Genomic DNA, 22,074 nt, shown 5'->3' with positions numbered 1-22,074 from the left:
TAAATAACGAAATGGCCTTGACATTCATATTTTATATTCTGGCAGAGTTGGAAGCTTGATACACGGGCACTCAGGAAATTTACTCAGGTCATATGTTCAAAGTCAAAACATTTTAATGGTGAAAGTCATGTTTCTCAGTCACGATCTCAAAGATCAGATTTGTTGAGAAATCCTAACCGCGGATTGATGGAAGCTTAATTTTTGTTTCCTGATGTATCTAAACCGGGTCCCGACAGTTTAATTTGAATTAATTTTAAGCCATGTGTGCATTTTTTAATAATTTCTAAGCGCATGCATATCACCCATCACACACGGTCAGAGTATCTATTCTCTTCTATTTACAACTTTATATGTTTGCTACAATACATGCGGATGCACTGAAATTTTTGCCCAGCATCAGTTGCGTAACTAGGATAATCACTGCTATCGCTGATGTATGAATCCTGTGCATAGTTCTGCAGTTATAATATGGGCCTGAAGTATCCAAAGTTGACATTTCAAGCCTGCCTAGTAGATAACTAATTAATATAAGTGGGTCTGACCCTACAAACCAAATTTGTTGATTTTAATCCCACAGGGCTTCCTACTTTAAAGCAAGAATGAAACTTGATAGTTCAATTCATACAATTCAAATCAAAACTTGTAGACTCCAATTGAACAATTTGAATTGTCCATTAAATCCAAAACACATTTAACAGGCCACCACAAAAAAAAAAAAAGAAAAAAGAAAAAAACAGAAGCCTTTATCAATCCTTGATTTGGCCCTATTGCACCTGTTGCCTGATTTGGTTTTATTGTATTGATAGGATGATCCAATCCATAACTTGGATACTCTAATTGAACAATCTAAACTGTTAACAGGCTACCATGCAACAATTGCATTCATTGGACCTTTAAAAAAAAAAAAAAAAAAAAAAAAACTCTCCTGAGAAGATCATCCCCAACAACATTTGAGCAGAAAGAGCTCCATATAGCTGTTATACTCCTTGCGAATTGTTATCAACCGATAAGCCTATCAAAAGAAAAAAAAAATGAAAGAAATGAAAGAACTTAGAAACCTGCTTATGAAATGATTTATTTTGCACATGATTTTCTTCCTGCTTATGAAATGATTTATATTGCACATGATTTTCTTCCTGCTTAAAAATGATCATCAACCATAATTCAAGATACAAAATTGATGATTAAGATGATCTAATCCTAATGCACCCAATCAATGAAAGCAATAGTTTTCAAACATCCACCTAGCAGGACCTACCATGGTAAAAACTAATTAATCTTAAAAATGTTCTATGCACTACAATCTAGCCTTCGTGAATGATTTACTAACAACCTTCAATATCAGCTTGGAGCCATGAACATAGATTCTCCCTCTTACAGTACATGTAAGATAGCAATCATATGACAGGCAGCCCCAATGCTTTCACTGATAAAGGAGAATTTTGGCCTGAATTCCATCCACAACAAGACCCATCATGAATACAAGCAAAGCATATTTGCATCCCGCAACAACTATGATAATAATAAAAAATAAAATCAAAGCCCATACCTTCCATAAACAAGAGCAACATGATTGTACGTATGTTTCATACTACATGTCACATTACTGTGGTGTAATCATTTTGCCCAGCATCAGTTGTGCAACCAACTTTTTTCGTTCAAAATTCATTGGCCCCTGATGATGAAAGTGGATCGTAAGTATGTTTCATAAATTTTGTATAAGAAAAAGGAAAAAAAAGAAAGAAAATTTACTGAGTTGAAATCAAATATATCTCCACGGGAAAGACATTCCATAAATTTCATTAAGTAGACACCACAATCAACCCTGCTAATACCATACAAAGATAGATAAATATCATTAAATAAGAGTAAATTCATATTTTAAATGGAAAATGACTTACGAATTTGGTTGCTGGGGGCATTCTTGGCCTATAGAGACAGTAAATCCATCACATTCTATTTCACAATTTTTTAATAAATGGATCTTCAAACGTGAAACCTACATTTATAATGAAGAAGTATTAAGTACTTTCACAATCACAATTTTTTAATTTGAATGTTCTTCCATTGAACAAAGTAATATACATACCATCGTATTGATGTAGGTTGATGTTTGGTGACCTTTGAGAGAGTTGTAAATTGAAAATATTTTTCTCTTTAAGTCAATGACAAGCAAGTACCAATGGGACATTTCATTCAATGGGATCATAATTTTTTCTTTACTCTTTAGATCGTAAGGAATCTTCCTTATAATACATTTAATTTTTACATCATTACCATCATAATATATATCTTCAATTTTCTTGTTTCCTTTCGCTATAATTCTCGTTGTACACACAAATTTCTGCAATGGTAAAATTTAAGTAAAATTAACATCATTTAAACATAAATTACTTATATATGATAATTTTGTTACACATATAAATGAGGAAGCTTACATGAAACCATGCGTTGAAGAAGTGACATTTTAACAAATTATGCCCACCAATATTTTCTCGAATAGCCATCAATTCAGTATACTTGGATATAACCTGCATCAAATTTAACATTTTAATAAATTAAGTCATATATATGAATGATGGATCATACCTCCTTGTAATATAACATTTAAATTATACCTCATCATTTACCAATTTCATTGGATTCAACAATGACTCTAAGGATCTCCTTTCGACACAAAGTGGGCCAAATGTTTCATCCCTAAAGACATATATTATCGTATTAGTTCAAAAAGATTAAAAAAATAAGTAGGTGGATTAAAAAATAAATATTTAAAGCATCTTACTTGATTTTATTCTGAGCTTTAAGAGTCGTAATTGCATTCATCTCTTCTTCGGATAACATATATTCACCACTCTTTTCTATATGTGATTGGATTCCAAGAGTTTCACATATACTTTTACCTTTGGTTTTACATAGAATTTCAGTGTATAGAGATTGTAAGACTTTTGAAGGAATCCTCTTCCTACCTTGCGCTTTGACACGCTTCACTAAAGAGTTTTGATTTGTAAAAAAATTCTCTTTTATCTTCATATTCGCATGAAAGGGATTAGAAACTTATGGTATGTCAGAATTTACTTGCATGTCCTTGATTATTTCACATGATGTAGCTTCCCAATCGCGGTTTATCTTTAACTCTTTCACTTCATCAGACAACCGTTGTATGATTATTTCTTTATCAACTATCTTGTCTCTTAACTCTTTATTTTCCATCAGTAATTCTCTGTACTCACTATTGTCTTCATTTTTCTTATTCTATATGGAAAAAAAAACATAATATCTTATTTAGATTAAAGCATTTCTAATTATTATGAATGAAAAATAAATACATATGAAAAAAGTTTATTGCGATTACTTGTATCATTAACTTCTCTATAATGTTCAAAAATTTAGGCTCCAAACGACTACATGTTTCTTGGGTGATATTTGATGCCTGTATGCAAATCACAATAAAGATAATAAGGAATTAGTATCACAAGATAACATGATTAAAAAAAATATATGCATATATAAAATATTTGTTAAGTGGGGAACAATTACAATTTTCTCTAACATGTTGACTAATTTAGGTTCCAAATGACGGCACATTTCTTCTGTAGTGTTTGATGTATCCTGTATGCCAATTAAAAATACAAATATTTTTTAATGTGTGATCACTATTGATTGCATATCAAGTACAAAAAAGAAACACGAATCACTTACAAGAGGAGGTAGTAGATTTCTCTCTTCATACGTAGGCTTTATTTCTTCAATAACCTGATGGATATAAATATATAAATGTATATACTTTATTTGAACAAGTTAAATATTAATTTTAAAATTTTAATTGAATTGTATAATTGATTACCTGAGTGTAGATGAGATTATCAATATATTTCCTATGTGTGTTAGCATGTTGGTAACCACCTTCTACCCATCTCAATAAACGTGGATACATCATTTTTGTTGTTAACATTGGCTGATGAATGATGTGCTCTTGTAACCATGCCTATGCATAAAATAAATTCATATGAGAAAGACATATAAGAACGAAAAGAAAAAAAATTGATAAAAGTATTTATTTACTTACTTCTAGTATCATGACACATCTGTTTACATAGCTCTTCTTCTCCTCCACACATTTAGATATACTTCTAACCAAGAACTCATAAACAGTAGTCGCCCAATCATAACTATTTAACTTTTCCAGGTTATTCACATAGTGCAACAAGAATTTTGGTGTGACATGATTTGAAGTTGAAAATAAAATTGTATTAAATATATACAAAATAAATAGTTTAGTAAAATTGGCTAAACATTCATCCAAAGTTTCTTCCATCCACCTCTTAATATTCTCCTCAATCAAATTCCTCAATATAAGAGCATTTGGAAAATATTTATTTTTAAATTTTTCATCGCAAACATCTAATTTCTTCTTCATATCTAAAGACTCTCCATTCATACTCAACCTCAATATTAAAGCAATGTCTTGGGGTTTAATAAATAGCCTATTTCCTCTAATGATGAAACTTTTGGTTTCGTTATCCCATCTACGTATAATAGTATTTAAAAATGTGCGTTGAATTGCTAACCTTGGAAAACGCAAAAATTCCTTAAAAGGAGTGGTTGAAATTGCTTTTTTATGTTCATCTTTTAAATTAATTTGGTTAATAAAATTAAAAAATTTTAATGGAGTACATCTGGTGTTGTAATCATAGTTTTTTGATTGAACTAACTCATCCTGCAATCATGAAAATTAATAACGATTAAGGCCATACATAACTTTTGTTCATTTTAAAATTTGATTTAAAAAATTTAAGAAACATAAGGAGAGGTTACTCACCATGTTAAGCACAATATACTTTTGAAGAACTTATCAACTTAAAGGGATAGACACCTGCTTAAGGACAAAAGATTATTGGTCAAAAAAATATTTTTTGTTCGTATAATAATCATGCAAGAGCATGTACTTCCATCCCTAAAAAAGCACATCCACGTAATTCTTAATTGTCTCAAAACTATTTGGTAAAATTCAAATCATTGAGGAATTTTTGCCATGATAAAATCCAAACAGTTACAACCAATGAAATGTTAAGATAATGTAAAATTGTTGCCTCAACAATATTCACATATTAGACATGTGGCCCAATGGTACTAGTCACTTGATCCTAATATATAGGTCTAGAGTTCAGACCATGGTGTATCTACATTAGTGTTTAAATATCAAATAGCATGTAGCTTAGTGTTCACCTATTTGAAGCATGAGGTACAAGCCACATAGGATTGTTCCATTCAGTAGATCTTTGAGGGGCTAATAAATCCATTGGGGCCCATTAGATCAATGATGTGGATAATTGCTACAAATTGTACATACTACATGCATATCTTATTGATATCCTTGCTCAAGGATCATATAATTCCTCTTCCTGAATTACCATCTTTCTTTATCATATTGAAACATCAAGACTGCAGCAATAAGGTTGAAATGGCTATATTCCTGAATCAAGTTTCTTCAGCAAGACAAGCATACATTACAACAAAGAAACTGGAAAAGAAGTAAAGAGGTTTTGACTAGAGAGTGAGAGGAAGTCGTCATGAGTAGTTTCTTCAATGTCAAGTTCCGATTAACACTGACCATAGGTGGCTCTGTAGCCAGTACCATGAGCATTGTCGAGGTTGGTTCGGTCTATCTCAGAGTCACATTTCTCATTTTGCTATCTGAAGAATATGGTTCTAACCATTGTTATGAACATCCAATTCAACAGTCTGTTCTTAAGGAAGCAGGCTAGCAAGCTTTTATCCAGTAGGAATAAGATTTTCTAGTCTGTTTATGCTTGCTTTTTCATTTCCTTGATATATTGGCATAACTCAATTCTTTCCAGATCATGTTACCATATTTGCACATTTCCATGCAATTTTGTTGTCTGCATTTAATATGGATAATGACCTAACTGGTTCAGAGAATTAAGGGCAAGCATGTTACTCACACCTGCCAATTTCTTCTCCTTGAAGACTATTTATGAGCTAACAGTTACTACTATTAGATCATGTTCATACGAAGAAAAAAAACAACATTATCTCATAAAATCTATTTATGGAAGATCAAAAAATTGTATGTAGACATGCAGGGATTTGTAGATTTTATCCATTTCTCTTAGTCTGAATGAGTAATTAGTTTCTGAAATGGTTGACAACAAGTTTTCTGTTATGAAGCAGGAGGAAATTTACACTAGAATCTTTCTATTAGTATGCAATCTTCACATATACTACAAAGAAATATGTACGAAATTCACTCTTTTTTTTTCTTACTTTGGATTGTTATCCTCTCATTGCAGCTTATGACCATTCTAAAGGAAATGCAGAAGCAAATGACAGATCTGGTGACTGTTCCTGTTAACAAAGAAGGTAGCAGAGTTGAGGCAGCCCTCGGCCTGAGCATGGAGAAATCTCTCAAGTCTAACTGTGATGCTCTAAGGAACTGCAACCAAGAGGAGAACAAGAAACAGAAGTTAGAACGGGATCGCATGAAGCAGATAACAAGTTCAATCTCGGGCTCTATGAACACGAAGTGTTCATCCATGTTCAAGAATACATTGAAGCAAGAAATTGCTGCAATAGGACCAGCAGGATCTCGCGCAATTACCCCAATTTTGGAGAAGACCGTTTCTTCAGCTATTGCTGATTCATTTCAGGTCAATTTACACATTTTTTTTTGTTTTTTTTAAATTTTTTTTTATAATGTTTATATATATATATATATATATATATATATATAAACTGGGATGTATATCATTTATATGGACAAAATTACAGTCAGGAGACCGGCCCGACAAAAAAAGGAAGGGGGCTGGGAAACCAAACAACAAAGAAAACCCCAGGACTAAAAGCAAACAAAACAAAAACCAAAAAGGAAAACAGGGCCTAGGAACGAAAGGCCCCTAAGCCGACCTTATCCAGGAAAACGAGGCCCCTGACTACAAATTAAAGTGCAAGAAATCTTGCCTGTCTTAGTATTATTATTATTCCATATTATCAGTGTATGATTGACACATCCTTTTGTAGAGAGGGGTTGGAAACAACGCAGTGAATCAGTTGGAGAAATCCGTCAACTCGAACCTTGAAGCGACAGTGACCAGACAAATTCAGGCACAATTCCAAACATCTGGGAAGCAAGTTTTTCAGGCATGCATGAATAAATTACTGTAGATGAACAAATATGGAAGTAATATTTGTTAGATTTTGAAAAATATAGGACATATACTGTTCCCGGTTCATCTTTGTTAAGCCTGACAAAGTATCAATGTGGGGTCATCATCCAAAGTGTTCATAGGGTGGGAGGCACTGCAGAATTTGTTTCCTCAGTGATGTAGAGCAGGTTGTGGACACTTTCATGTCTGAGATGGACCAGAGAAGGCCCGATCGGAGGCAGAAGTCATCAAGACAGTCAGAACCTTAAAACGGGCATATCTCGCAAACTGAAATGAGTTACTTGATGTACCATATTATGATTTTGGGGTAGGATGAACTACTTTACCTAACCAACCCGTTATAGCCGGGTTGCCCACGCCGAATTTACGAGATTCCATCAGATCGACGGTCGAATTTTCTGTTTATTTCCATTTTTACTATTTTTAGTAAGTTTTGGTTTGATTGTAACTTTTCATCAGTTGGGCTATAGGCGATGTGTCCAACATGAAAATTGTTTAGAAAAATTAGAAGAATAATGTGGTTAAGCCACATAGGACACTTACTATAAATAGTAAATTTACTATTTATAGTGAGTTATGAATTTTAGGGAGTTTTAGTTATAGTTTAATTTGAAGGAAGGATTTAGCATCTGGAGGTTTAAGATCGAGCAAAACTAAGACATTGTGATGATATCTTATGATGGAAAATGGATTCACTTGAAAGGGGTTGGAAGCGTACCAGTTAAAAGAGCTCAATCCACCTTTGATTGCTTTAAATTGCTAAGAACTTTATTTAAATGGATAATCTTTTGTATTTTCCAAAGTTCCATGTAAGTAACTATATATATATATATATATATATATATATATATATATATATATTTACGATCCTCCTTAAATTACACCGGAACCAAGGCATAATTCCTATTGGCCAATATATGGTCCTTACTAATTCAACTCAAATAACTGTATTAAGGTTTTCATATTAGAAAAAAGAGAATGGAAACCAAATAAGATTCAATCACACTCAATTACTAAAATTCAGGATCTTCTACACATCTGAATGCCAAAAATGCGAAACTGTGTATTGTGTACCATCCTATAAGTTGCTGGCTGGACTTGTATGTGTTGTAGATTCAGAAAATGAAGAGCCATCCATGTTTCTTGTCTGTGCTGTAGATTCAACTTCAAAGACTCCTATGCCAACTCACATTACCACTAGCACCATTGATCTTGTCCTCTTTTGGTGGGTAAGATTCTGTACCTGTCATTTCATTTACCCCTTCTTCCGGAAAACTTAATCCTCTGGTTATCAATCTTGTGAGATCCAGGGCTCAGTGTCCCCTCAGTATTGGGAATTACCTTCCTCTCCTTTAGCTTAATGAATTATCATCATCCTTTCAAAAAAATAAAAAAAAAGAAGAATAAAAAAAGATTCTGTACCTGTCATTAATCTCTAACGAAAGAACTTTTTATTTTTCTTTCTGAGAATTAGTGAAGGGTTTTTCATTTGGGTAAACTAAATGTTTAGCCTATAAATGGTAAATCTTCTCAAACATAACAGATGGCAGCCAAGGCTCCAATTGGTTGTGGGAAGACGTTTCATATCTAGAATCACTCCTTTTCAATGGGCATTTACCCCCACCTCCAAGAAATCCCCCATTCTCATTGGCCCGGATAACATCAAAAAATTGAGCATTTATCATCATTCACCTCCAAGGACTCCATGTGCAAACAATCAAAATTCACTCCAACCATGTTGAGCTTCCATATTTAAGATTCTCCTTCATTTTCTTCGGAATAAATCATGATCCTTGTTAGCAATACTCAAGTTTAAAATCCTTATTTTATTTTTATTTTATTTTTTTAAGCGTAAATTGACTAAATGTTTAAAACTCTGTATTTTTAGCAAGATAGGCATTAATAAATAAATATTTGGACAAACCAAAATAAAACTCCATATTTTAAAGAAGATGGGCAGATAGTGAAGATTTCAGAAGAAACAGATCAATTTGTATGGGGAATACTTCCAAAGGAAAGATTTAACAGAGGCAAAAGATAATATTAACCCACTATTCGATTACCTTTATAATAGTTGCTTATACATCTAGAAATTTTAACTGTATTAATTGAAATATTCACCCTTAACCTTATTTTAAATATAACAAACCCATATGCATATATAGCTGGCTTTTTGTTTTTTTTTTTTTTAAAATTTTTTTTTTTGTTTGTTTTTTTTCCATTTTATTGAATTGGAACCATGTTAAACCCAAACTTTTCATTCTCCGTATTTCTGGGTTTTTGCTTTCTTTCTTCTACCAAACTTTGACTAAAATTTTAATGATAGAGACCTATTTAAACAAGAACATTTCCCCCTACTATTCTTTTGACGTCTTGTGTTTGCTAAATATGGTCTTGAGTAACTAAGCATAGCCCATGTTAGATGGAGCCACCTCATAGAATTCGTGTATAATGAGGTCTTGTTTTATCATATAAATATTGTTAGCGCCTCTCAAAACTCCTGTCGGGGAGAAAAATCAATGTTCTAATGTTATCTGCCTATCCTACTCATTCTTCAAATTGATTTGCAAGCGATTCTATCAGTTCTTCCTCTTCCTCTGAGTCAAGGAGTCCTACTATCCCTTCTCCAACAGCTAGCATGCGATATTGGAAACAATACCTCCCAGAAGCTAGATTGGATGGTAGACGTTGTTGTTGCTATAGATCCAGTGGACCCAACAATTGTGGCACATGGGCGGCCAATATTTGAACAGGTTCATCAGATATTGGACCACCAGCGGGTGCTCCCGACCACCACCACAGCTGAAAGAAGCAGCATCCGCCTCATAATGTGTGCAATCAATTCAGTATTGAAGACCTGCAAATGACATTTCTCTTTCTCATTTGTACACAAACTGTTCAGGCCTTTTGGCTGTTGCAGAAGGACGTACAGAAAACAAGGAAGAGGGTGTGTGTGTGTGTAAAGAATAGGAGAGTTTGAGAAAAGTTGGGGCTTGTTTGGCACCTTTTTAATTGGAATGCATTTGGATCCAATTCACGATTACAATGGAATCCATGTGAATCAGAATCCTTAGTTGAATTTGGCAGCTTGTAATTGGAATGCGCTTTAATCCCAAAAAAAAATTGTACTTAGATGTCCGTCATGAATGTGTTGGAACTCTTTAGTATATTCATATGAACCTTAATTTGATTAGTTAAATCTGCTTTAATATCGTAAATTAGTGTATATATATGATGTTTGACAGAATGATCGTAGTATGCCTATTGAAATATATATTTTCACCTAAAATGAGGAAATTCCAAGCCTCTAGTAGGCCGAAAACCTAGGGATCACAAACGAGTGACTTGTCAATGTTTTTTAACTGTGCATTTAAATTACCTATGTCTGGACAGTTTCGATCATTCAATTGGTGTGATTTAAGTGATGCAATTGCTGAATGAATTGTTTCGGGGTATCATTAGCATGCCAAGTGTATGGTATATTAGTAGCCTAATAACACCTTTGTTACTTGTGCAACTCTCTTACTTTTAAAAGAGGGGCAAGATAGCCATTTCACACCAATTAGCTTGAATTCACGACAAAATAAAATGATCTCAAAACACTCCAAAATATGTGTTTTCATTTACCTTTGAATCCAAGGCAGTAAAAACACCATTTTGGTGCATTTACCTCCAATTGCCTCTAATAACACCCAATTCTAGGGTGCTTAACAGGCTATGAGTATTATTCCTCTCTTTTTACTCTGAAAAACTCTCTAGATTGGAATGCCTTTAATGAAAGAATACCTCCTTTTATGAAAAGAGAGGGATGGGGAGGGATGGAGAGGATATGTGAGGAGTTTGAATGAAGTAGGGTTTATCCTTATTACATTCGATCTATCCTATTTCAAACCTCTTCTCTTTGAATTTAAAATTCAAAATTTTAAGTTTGACAGAAAATTGAAAGGCGGATATCGGAGAGTAAATTACGTGGGACCGACCCACTAGTGGTTACAAGAGTGGGCCCAATAGGCCTATATCCTGAATTCAGGTTTTGATGACCCACCATTTAGAACTTTTCACATGCACTAGTTGAAAATAAGATTTCCATAATGAGGGTAAACAAACAAGACATACTTAGAAAGTACATGTGCCATAGAAATCAATCTATCATCATCAATATAAAACCATATAAAATAAAAACCAAAGAAATCTATCACCAACCACGTTACCTATCTTTATATCACATTAAACAATGCATGAGTGGAAACAAATTAAAACATAAAAAATTCGGATTCGCCATAGGAAGAATCCTGAAAATCTCCTATTAGTTTACATGCATATAGGCAATTCAAAAACAGCATCCAATGTTCCCCATTTAATAGTCTGCATTAGAAAGAAAAAAAAAAAGATATACCACAGGCATTGGAGGCAGATCATAAATAATCTGTAAAAAATTTAAAAAAAAATTAAAATACCTGTGAGGTGGGGTGGATCTTCGATGGATGAATAGACGAAATAGTAGAAATCGACTATCGGCTGCTCGGTGGAAAATGGGCGAGAGGAATTGTGAGAGATTGGGGAAAGAGGGCCTCCGATCGTCAAAAGGAAAAACCCCTCTTTTTCTTCCGCTTTGATGAGATCCATCTCTAAAAGGAAAGAATTTGAAATTAGAAACGAGAGAAGAAGAAATTCTGAAAAATCTCTGGAACCGGAAATGGAAAGTGCCGTTAGTGGTGCCATTGCTGTTAGGGAAGACGGCAGAGAGATTTTCATTTTATTTTTTTTTTTTTTTTTTTTTTTTTAAATATGAAACGGAAACAGATGGGCTAGTCCTACGTGGCAGGAGCGGTGAGGTGGACCAATGAGATTGCGGGAGGCAGAGGATCCTGACTCCTAGAAGGTTGGTCCATATTGTTGTTTGAAGTATCTTTCTAATGTTTTAGTACTAGCCATGGATATCCATATACCATTTCAAACGAAAATTTTCAAAGTGTTGTTTCCCAAATATCTGAAATTTTGGTGGGGTCTAAATTGATGCGTAACTGCCTTCTACGGATTTCTTCCGGTAAAAATTGAGATTTTTTGGGGGAAAAAAGCATTTTAGAAAACTCTCGAGTCCAAACTCCCTACTGTTTGTTGGTTTGCTTGTTTTTCTTACCTGTTCTTGGTGAACTATGTTACAGGTGAAGAGTCCAAGGTTGTGGGCATTCTTCCTTTCGGCATATTGGGTTACTTTCGTTACAATGTATGTGTTGTGGAGGGCCTACAAGCATTGTTCTGACCTTAGAGCTGCTGCTCTGGCATCCCCGGAAGCAAAACCTGAGCAATTCGCCATATTAGTTAGAGACATCCCTCCTGTTCCTGAAGGACAAACAAGAAAAGAGCAGGTTGATTCGTAATCTCCACCCAGAGACTTTCTACAGATCCATGGTGGTCACAAACAACAAGGAGGTAGCGATTTATCATTGCTTTCTGAAATGATATTTGGGACATTTGAAATGTTCATAAGGTGGGAACATGTGTGGCCACCCATCGTACAGTCAACAATTATCTTTAGACCATCTATTCTTTTTGCACATGTGGCCCACCTGATAAGCGGACCAACCTTTTGTTGGGCCAGATTGTTTACTGACCCGATGCGCTGATCATACACCTGTGTTAGCATGTGTAATGGTGCAAATAATCTCAGTACTGAGCAAAAACAATACTTCCATGGTTTCTTTGGAGGTCCATCACCATTGGTGTTTCATGCTTTTTAACTCATTCCAGGCAAATAAGATTTGGGAAGAGTTGGAGGGATACCGAAAGAAACTTGCCCGTGCCGAAGCCGTATTTTCAGCATCGAAAACTACCAGCATACCAGAAGGAACAAAGCCGACGAACCGAACTGGCTGTCTCGGTCTCATCGGCAAGAAAGTCGACACGATCGATTTCTGCAACGAGAAGATCAAAGAGCTGGTCCCTAAACTAGAGGCTGAACAGAAGGTCGTCACCAAAGAGAAACAGCAACCTTCTGCTATAGTCTTCTTCAACAACAAGCCGGCTGCGGCCTCCGCAACCCAGACGCTCCACTCGCAGATGATTGACACTTGGACTACCCCGTCAATTGATATGGACCAATCTGGCCATCAAGTTTTGGTCGAGGCAGATAAGGGAGAGGGTTGTTTATGCTATTGTCTTTTTGGCCGTAGTCTTTTACATGATATCGATTACATTTCGTCTCAGCATTCACGACTCTGAAGAATCTAAGGAAGGTTTCTATCATTCTTGAAAGTGATAGTCGACATTGTTACAGTTAAGGCAGTGCTGGAAGCTTATGTGCCTCAGATTGCACTCATCGTGTTTTTGGCTTTGCTGCCGCGAAGTTCCATATGTTTCTATGAAAAACCGAAGGTATCCCTTCTCTAAGCCATGTCGAGCGAGCGGCCTCCGGGAAATATTTCTATTTTATCGTGTTCAATGTCTTTCTTGGAGTTACAGCGAGTGGGACATTGTTTACCTCATTGAAGACAATTCTCAAACATCCCAAGGAGATTTTCTCCATGTTAGGAAAGAGCCTGCCAAAGAACGAGACTTTCTTCCTCACATTCGTTGCTCTGAAGTAAGATCTCTGTTTCTTTTTCTTGTATATATATATATTTTTAAATCCAATTAGCATTGGTGTACATAATCACTTTTCAAAGTGTTCCTTTTGTCAATGTCGTGACTCAGGATCAGCAGCATGTTTGTTTCTCCATGAGGATGACATGAAGAGATGGTTGGGCTATTTTGAAAGGCTTATATCCAGTAATTGTGCTGAAAGGGCTATCCTGACATCGATTTGTGAGTCGAATGTTTTTAATGGTGCACATTCAGCTACATGTATTGATTGTCCGAAATCATTTCATCATCATAAATCTCTTCCAGTAGCCATGCTGGGTAGTAACAGAGCATGGACAGGTCCAAACCCAACCGTCTCTGCATGTCCGCCTCAATGAAGCAACGCATGCTGATGATCTGGATTCCACGATATATGCAAAATAATAATAATAAATAAATAAATAAATAAATAAATAAAAAATCCTTTCTGAAAGAGACCTTTTGCGTGGGCCTCAATATTTTCTCATAGAGAATGCTTCCTTCTGTGTTGTCTACTTCCTGGTTTTAGATGGGCTGTGAGATATGATTAATGCTTTCCACCACCATCTGCCATTCATATACACTGATCCAGACCACCCATCCAGATCGTAGGCCCCACTGTGGATAGAATGTAGCCCATAAAGTCATGTTGATTCGATAATCTTACCATCTGATGCCATCAATAGGATGCTTAAGACCATTTGTGTCAATACAAACTGCTCAAAACATGGACTCCATTGTGGATGCAACGTGACCAAAAAGTTACATTGAGCAGATGGTCTGAAACATCTGATATCATCTGTCGAATTTGGTTCTTGACCATTTTTTTAGTGCCCATTTTATGACCACCAATTGCATGGTTAAGGTAATCCAATTTGAAATATGCTACGTACATCCAAATGGGGCCAAGGTCTGCACAGTCTAGGTCATGTTATGGCACAAATACAGTGGATGAATCACTACTATTTGAGCTTTTACCTTTCCTTCATTATGGAGAATACGAACTATTTTTTTTTTTTTTTAATAATATAATATTATGGAATAGAACAATCTCTACTGTATGATCTTCAGTGACTGTTGTTTTAGGGTATATTCTTATATTAATATAATGTAGACAACTTAATTATTCATCTACTACTTGCATTACTGACACGTTATGAGCTGATTTTTGTACTTAGGTTTCAAATTCTTTGTTGGTTATGGACTCGAGCTGTCCCGTTTGATCCCTCTGATTATCTTCCATCTCAAAAGGAAGTATCTTTGTAAAACTAAAGAAGAGGTGAAAGAAGCTTGGGCTCCCGGGGATCTTGGTTTTGCGTCTAGAATTCCCAATGACATGTTGATTATAACAATCACCCTTTTCTACTCAGTAATAGCTCCTTTGATCATTCCATTTGGTGTGGTATACTTTGGCCTCAGATTGCTTAATCTTCGGAATCAAGTGGGTCTGAAAATCATGGAGTTTCTTTGGTTGGATGCACAATTAAATTGAATTGCAATAAATATTTCTTTGAAAAGATTGAATTAAAACTACCTTAATATTCATATTGAGGGACCACGCTCCAAATTGCAATTGTACGATTTCCAAAGTTGGTCATGAGAAGGAATACAAATGCATTTTAAGGGTTGTTTCCTCATTGTAAATAGGGAAGCCTCATTAAAAACTTTCAATTCCCTCCTGCGATTCAATTCTCGTGTACATGTAATGAAATGAATGTATGCATGCATCACCCAACATGCCTATTTGTATAAGCTCGAGATGCAAAACCTTCATCCAGCACCCATACATGCGGCAACATTTTGCAAACATTGATGCAGGGATGGACGTGATGAGCTTGAGCACTGTCTTTCTCAGGGGATAATTACTTCGAATCCACGGAGCTTCTCTAGACTCCTTACAAAGATTCCTTGAATCCACAATGAGAGATAGAAAATAAAAATAAATTCTAATAAAATCCAAAATAAATTGATTGATATGTTTTTCGTTTTTTTAAATTTTTTAATTTTTTAATTTTTTTTTTAAGAAAAAAAAAAGAGAGTTTACAATCTCTTAAATATTGATATGAATCCTAGGAAGAAGTTTGCGAGATTCCATTAGATCAACGATTGAAAATTCATTTGATGCAGGACATGAAAATTAAATATGATATGTGAGATTTCGACCGTTGATATCATGGAATCTCGTTAGTTCAGAAACAATTACATAAATTCCATATCCCACATGAAAGTCCAAACATTCAATTAAGGAGAATTTATGCCGGTCCAGGCCTACACATGATAGGGTTGGATCAATAAAAATTATGAACCAAACGATACTCAAAGATAAGAAATAATCTTCCACACATGCATTAATCAGTCCCTAATCCAAGGAATTCACCAATTTCAAATCAAGGAACCCTAAGGTAAGAAAATGGGCATAAAAGTGGAGATTTGAGTAATTTAGGATTAGGTTTAGGGATTTTGGGTGAAAGCGGAGTGAAAGAGAGGAGAGAGACAAACCAAAGAAGTACCGCACGCATGGACAACAACAATGGCCCAGACTCACATGCGTATGATTACGGCCGCACGTGTGTGGGGCTCACTATTCAGAAAAAGGCCACCTTGGCCCTGATCAGCCAGGGATGGACTCCAAAACTCCCAAATCTCAGCTCGATCTGATGTATGGTTTGTGCGTAGTGCTCCACCGAAGTTTCAACCCTCCTGTAGGGTCAGATTCTGAAATTCTGCTGTGGGGAGGTGAATTGCTGCAATAGATGATTGATTTAAAGTGTAGATGATGGGGTGAGATGAGAAGAAGGGATGGTAGAAGATGGGTACACTACCAAAAAAAGGGGCAAAGGCTACAGACCACATTAGTTTTTTGCTACGAATTTAAATCGTGGCTGCAGTTACTACGGATTTAATCCATAGCTAAAAAGGTGGCACACCATTACTAATTAACAACGGTGCAAGGGGCTTTATAGGGACTAAAAAAATATATGTGTTCTATCTAAGCCATCCATATATTTTGAAATATTATTTTAGGGCAAGAAATCAAAAATCAACTAGATCGAAGGCTAAAGTGGACCACATAGTAAGAAACATGAAGATTAAATCACATGTACTTTATATGGTGTGGTCCACTTGCGCCTTCAATATACTTTATTTTTTGGAATATGAACTAAATATTTTTAGTAAAATTAATGGATGAAATGGATTAAGCAAATACATCATGGTGGGCCTCATAGAGCCCCTAGTAGGACCGTCCATTAGTCCCTACGCCCAAAAATGGGCGCACGCTCGAAAAGAGCCACGCCCAAATTTCTCCCTATCTCTCTCTCTCTCTCTCACTCGTTCTCTATTCCATTCTCTCGCCACTCCTCTCTCTCTCTCTCTCTCTCTCTCTCTCTCTCTCTCTCTGCCACTCTCCCTCTGCACCCCCAATCCTCTCTCACGGCTCCCCATCCTCTCTCTTGGAACATAGAAAAAATCTGAGCAAAAACAATGTAGGGCTTCGGATCGAGAGTTTTCGAAATTGAAACCTTAGGGTTTGAAAAAAAAAAAAAACCCTAAGGTTTCTCCTGGGAACTATAGCTGGAGCAACGATACAAGTATTCATCAAATGCATTTCTTTATTTCTTCTTCCTAAGAACCAGTTCTTTGATCATGCTATTGGTGCGAATGTTCCTCAATCTTGGTTTCTTCCAGTGAAGGCAACATCTGATTTGATTATCGTCCATGTTAATGCTTTTCTTGAAGTTGATCTTGGTTACTTAGATGGATCTTGAGCATTCTTAACACTTTTTTTTTTTTTTTTTTTTGTAGTCGGATCTTTATACCTTGGCCAATTGGTTTGAACATTGGATAGTTGACATGCTTTGGTATTTGGAAAAAAAAAATGCAGATGAGTTGTTTGTTAAAATGCCAAAGAGATGTGATTTGTGGAAAATGGTATGCTTTCAATTTGGTCTTTCTTTTTCCCATTGTTTATATAGATGCTTGTATGTATGCATGATCAACAATGTATGCATACCCGTAAAATGATGGACAAATGTGTTAATGGGGTTTCTTTAAGCACATGTAACTGAAAAAAAAAAAAAAAAATAGCACTAGAAGACTGTCTTTGAAAATCCTATTGTTCCTCTCCCTCCAAATCCTCCATAGGATCCCAAAGAAAACCAATCCCCAAATGAGGCATTGAAGATCCAGCTGATCTCAAACCTTCCTTAGTAGCAATTCCAATCAGACTTGGCCATAGCACAGTGAATAAAAATATGATCAACTGATTCCAGTTTTGAATTGCACACGATGCATCTACCCATAGTACAAGGAATGTTTTGTGTGGATTGCATTTGAGTCCCATTTTTTTTTTCTCTACCCATGAGTCGACCCACATGGTTGTATGGTTGGATGACCTGCATTGAAACTTGATGTTGCAGGACATGCCTCAACAATTGAAAGTGAGGCTTCTAGAAGAGGTGGGAGAGCATGATAGAGAACGGATTGTCTGTAAGCATGATATTTTCATGCCTTAGATTGTGTCATGAGTTTCTTGGGTTTGAAACTATTGATATATGGTTTTTTATTTGATTTCTTTGTTGATATATGTGTGGATGTGATCTTTTATATTTTATTTTTAAGTTTATGACTTCCTGGCTATTTATATGATGTTTTTGTTTATATGAATGAATATTCCTTTGACACTATTTATTGATTTTATAATGTGTTAGAAACTAGGAAGTATTCCTTGTGGTTATTTCATTTGATTATGCTAACTTAAACTTGATATGAATGCTAATGAGTTAATTTCAGTTCATTAATAAGTGCTCCAAATGTACTTTTAGAGTTTCCTACATACCTCCACATCTTTGCAATTCAATTTAATAAGTTCTCCACTATCCCTTCATGTTTTCTTTGGATTGCAAAAGAAAGTTACTAGAAATGCTAGTGTTTTTATTTTTGAATTCTATTTTTCATTTGATTTATTTGGATGGAATTTCAAGGCTTTATAGTAATCAACTGCAATTTTATTTTCTCTTGTTTGAGGCCTGTTTGGATGCACCCCATAATGAGAATGATGTTGGAACTTGGGTGTTTGTTTTGGATGTTGGGTTTGATTTAGTTCAGAGGGGAGTAGTGCATTACTAGTTAGAAAATAATGCCCCATAACCATGAATGTCAAGGAACTCTTACTAAAGCTCAATTCTGTCAAAGAGTCATTGAATTAGGCTGATTCTAATACAAGTTCGTCCATTGAAATGGCCACATTGAGCTTGTAAAAATGAAAGACATTGAGGTGAGTTTGTCTGAAAGAAAACTGTTTGTAGAGAAACATTTTTCAAGTAAGTCTTTTCATAAAAATTTTCCAAACCTCCCCTTGTCCTTTTTTTTTCCTCTCTAAATACTTTATTGGAAAATAGAAAATGTCACTCTCTCCTTTATTTTCTATGATCCCAAACTGGCCTTTAATTTCTTTCTTCTATTAGTATTGCACAGTTATTGTATAGAACGGTTTGATGGATGCTTTGATTAGTAGTTTGGACAATAGATGGCTTGGTGCACAACTTTTGCTTCACTGCCTTAATTAGCTTTTACTTCAATTTCCTATAATATTTGCAAGGTTATGGAATATGAATTGATTCATTTAAATGGTCTAGACTCATAAATATGCATTATTCATTTGAATGATTTGAATTATGATTGGAATGAATACTCATAACCAAAACTCGAACTGAGGCTTGAAAACTTAGTTGTTGGCCTTAAAAACTCAGCCCAAGTCCAGCCCTCAGACATCTAAGGTCAACCAAAACTCAACCTGAGGCTTACTCCTTTTAGCTCTAGCTAGTAGACCAAGGCCAGCTCAATGGAAAAATTGCTTTTCATGCCTCCTCTAAGTGCCTATTGGTTCACTTTCTTTGATGGGCTATTTATTTTGCCCCAACAATAGTTGCATTTAGCTGCAATAATAGCAAATTTACATTATTTGATTCAGCCCCTAATTTTTTCCTGTTCCAGACGAATACTTCCACTAAGCAGTTTAATGATTTGAGATCCTTTTGCCTGAAGATCATTTCATTCAGAACTTGCAGATGTTACTGTTAAAGAAGGTGGTAGCCATGAGGCTCTGTTTTGGAATTATTTCCTCCTTATAAATTAGCTTTGTATCATAACAATATAAGATACCCAAACTTGTTTATTAATTATAGCTGCCCAGACCATTTGAAATGTGGGTCCCATTGTGGATTGAGCATATATCTAAAATCACGCTGATTAAGCAACCCTAACCATCTAATTAAAGGCTATCAAGCAGATAGTTAACAGTAAATTAATGAGTCATATAAATTCAAAGGGAAATGTGTGCTTAATATTATCTTCTTAGTGCAATTTTTCAGTTATGCTCCCTTCATAGTTCAGCAATTTGGATGGATTGGATTGCCAGGCAACTACCCTGTGTGTATGTTCAGAGAGTCACCACCTTAAAAATAAAAAAGAAGAAGAAGAAGAAGAAAAGAAAATAAGAAAGAAAAAGAAGAAGTGGGGCAAATCTAATGAGCAATCAACTATCTTGTCTTTGTGTGTTTATGCATATATTTGGGTGTAACTCCTTTTTTCTGTCAAAACAATGATGACCCAATGGCAGTTTTCCGGAGACATGTCCTGTTGGTCTCAAAGAAAGGGTGCCTGCTCTTTTATGATCCATATTATGACTAAAGGTCCATATGGGTGTTTCTGCCTCTTCCTGCAAATGACACCTAATTTCAGAGAGTAGGAAACCAAACAGTTGTATTATCAGCTTCTTCGATGAGGTAAGTCCTAATCTTGTCTTTTTTGCTTTTTTTCTTCTTTTTTTAGGGATGAAGAGTTAGGTAATTCCTACTGTTTATGTCTCTTTTTCTTGTTTATCTTTTTTAGAAGGATGGTCAGCCATAAATGATGTTGCCCCATTTGTTCTAATTTTCAAATCTTTGTTTTGACTATTTATTTTCCTGAAAGGACTGAAGTTTTAATGTTACAATTGTTTTGCAAGGGGAATACTTGCAACCATATTTGAACGTATTTATAGTCTTTCCATTTGGTCATCACATTAGCATTTATGAAATTTAAAAAAAAAAAAAAACAAATGGAGCCTAAGCCCTTTTTTAACTCCGCCAATGCAAGCATTGCCGGTCCCAAGCTTAGGTAAAGGAGGAGGGAGAATGGCCTTAAAATGAGATCGTTAACTATGGAGGAGATCCTAAAAATGCAGTGAGTATATCTGGTTTTATGGTTTTACTTGTACATTCCTGTATTGATTACTCAAGCATGACGGTTATGTGCATTCTTTCAGGTGGATGTTGCATGTGGGAGGATTGGAGCTGCATATTTCAAATTCAAACATCTGGTACATCTCTTATCAAGAATGCACATGTGTAGTTCATTAAACAATACATTATGTGATTATAATTACATTTATTTGTTGCAAATGTGAATGGTATTGTATTTGCGAATGTGAATGAAAATAAACAACTTATAATCTAGATATATATATATATATATATATATATATATATATATATATATATATATATATATATATATATATATATAATCAATGGAGGATACCTTGATTAGGGGGACATGAAATTCTTGTAGCTTATGGTATGGTGCCCCAATATTGGTTGTATGTTACTAGTATGTAGTAGATAATACTAGGTTCAATATTTTTTTTTATCTCAACTACTTATAACCTAAACCTAAACCTACACCTAATCCTAATCTCACCTCCTTAACCGAAAACCTAAACCCGATCCCGAACCCTAACCCGATTTCCTAAACCTAAACTTTAACCTATTCTCAATTCCCAAAAGCTATAACCTATAACATATAACCTATAACCTAAACCTAAACCTAAACCTAAACCTATAACATAAACCTAAACCTATAACCTTAACCTAAACCAAAACCTATAACCTAAACCTTAACCTATAACCTATAACCTATAACCTAAACTTATAACCTATAACCTAACCTTAACCTAAACCTATAACCTAAACCTAAACCTATAGATCACTGATGAAATGCTCTATATCTTGCAATGGTTTTTCAGAAAAAGGGTTTTTCAGATATGATCTCTGATTATGGTGAAAATTTCAGTACCTTATTTTTTCAGACATAATGATCTTAGTTTGTCACTACTGTTTCATCGTGGATTATGCCTTCCTATTGAAATGAAATGCTTCAGCTTTTTGGCCTTTCTGGGTGTTTAGTTTTAGAATGGATGGATTAATATCTGTATTTGCTCGAAATTGATGGAACAGACCTGGATGTG

At 35.0% G+C, this 22,074-nt stretch overlaps 3 protein-coding genes and 1 pseudogene across 3 annotated transcripts; 2 read left to right on the top strand and 2 right to left on the bottom strand.

Moving 5' to 3' along the window:
- Positions 1-1,603: 1,603 nt before the first annotated feature.
- LOC131245125 (ubiquitin-like-specific protease 1A) lies at positions 1,604-3,378 on the bottom strand. The gene is made up of 7 exons (XM_058244359.1): positions 2,786-3,378; positions 2,619-2,700; positions 2,439-2,531; positions 2,090-2,344; positions 1,902-1,999; positions 1,753-1,825; positions 1,604-1,675 (listed from the first exon to the last, which is right to left on the bottom strand). Exons 1-7 carry the CDS (start codon positions 3,031-3,033, stop codon positions 1,604-1,606), a joined length of 921 nt encoding a protein of 306 aa, XP_058100342.1. The 5' UTR covers positions 3,034-3,378.
- Positions 3,058-11,852, bottom strand: LOC131245117 (protein MAIN-LIKE 2-like). The gene is made up of 7 exons (XM_058244346.1): positions 11,645-11,852; positions 4,823-4,876; positions 4,070-4,720; positions 3,848-3,988; positions 3,703-3,756; positions 3,356-3,433; positions 3,058-3,255 (listed from the first exon to the last, which is right to left on the bottom strand). The coding sequence occupies exons 2-7, from the start codon at positions 4,823-4,825 to the stop codon at positions 3,058-3,060; spliced, it is 1,125 nt and encodes a 374-aa protein (XP_058100329.1). The 5' UTR covers positions 4,826-4,876; positions 11,645-11,852.
- Positions 5,574-10,054, top strand: LOC131245109 (enhancer of mRNA-decapping protein 4-like). The gene is made up of 4 exons (XM_058244334.1): positions 5,574-5,654; positions 6,315-6,671; positions 7,042-7,161; positions 9,821-10,054. Exons 1-4 carry the CDS (start codon positions 5,574-5,576, stop codon positions 10,052-10,054), a joined length of 792 nt encoding a protein of 263 aa, XP_058100317.1.
- Positions 11,853-12,328: 476 nt separating the features above from the next.
- The window catches only part of LOC131243478 (CSC1-like protein ERD4), a 34,390-nt pseudogene continuing 24,644 nt past the window's right edge, over positions 12,329-22,074 (top strand).

Source organism: Magnolia sinica, chromosome 1 (genome assembly GCF_029962835.1).
Source record: "Magnolia sinica isolate HGM2019 chromosome 1, MsV1, whole genome shotgun sequence".
Taxonomy (NCBI): Eukaryota; Viridiplantae; Streptophyta; class Magnoliopsida; order Magnoliales; family Magnoliaceae; genus Magnolia; species Magnolia sinica.
Note: the sequence above shows the minus strand (reverse complement) of the source record. Positions and strands in the feature narration are given on the sequence as shown.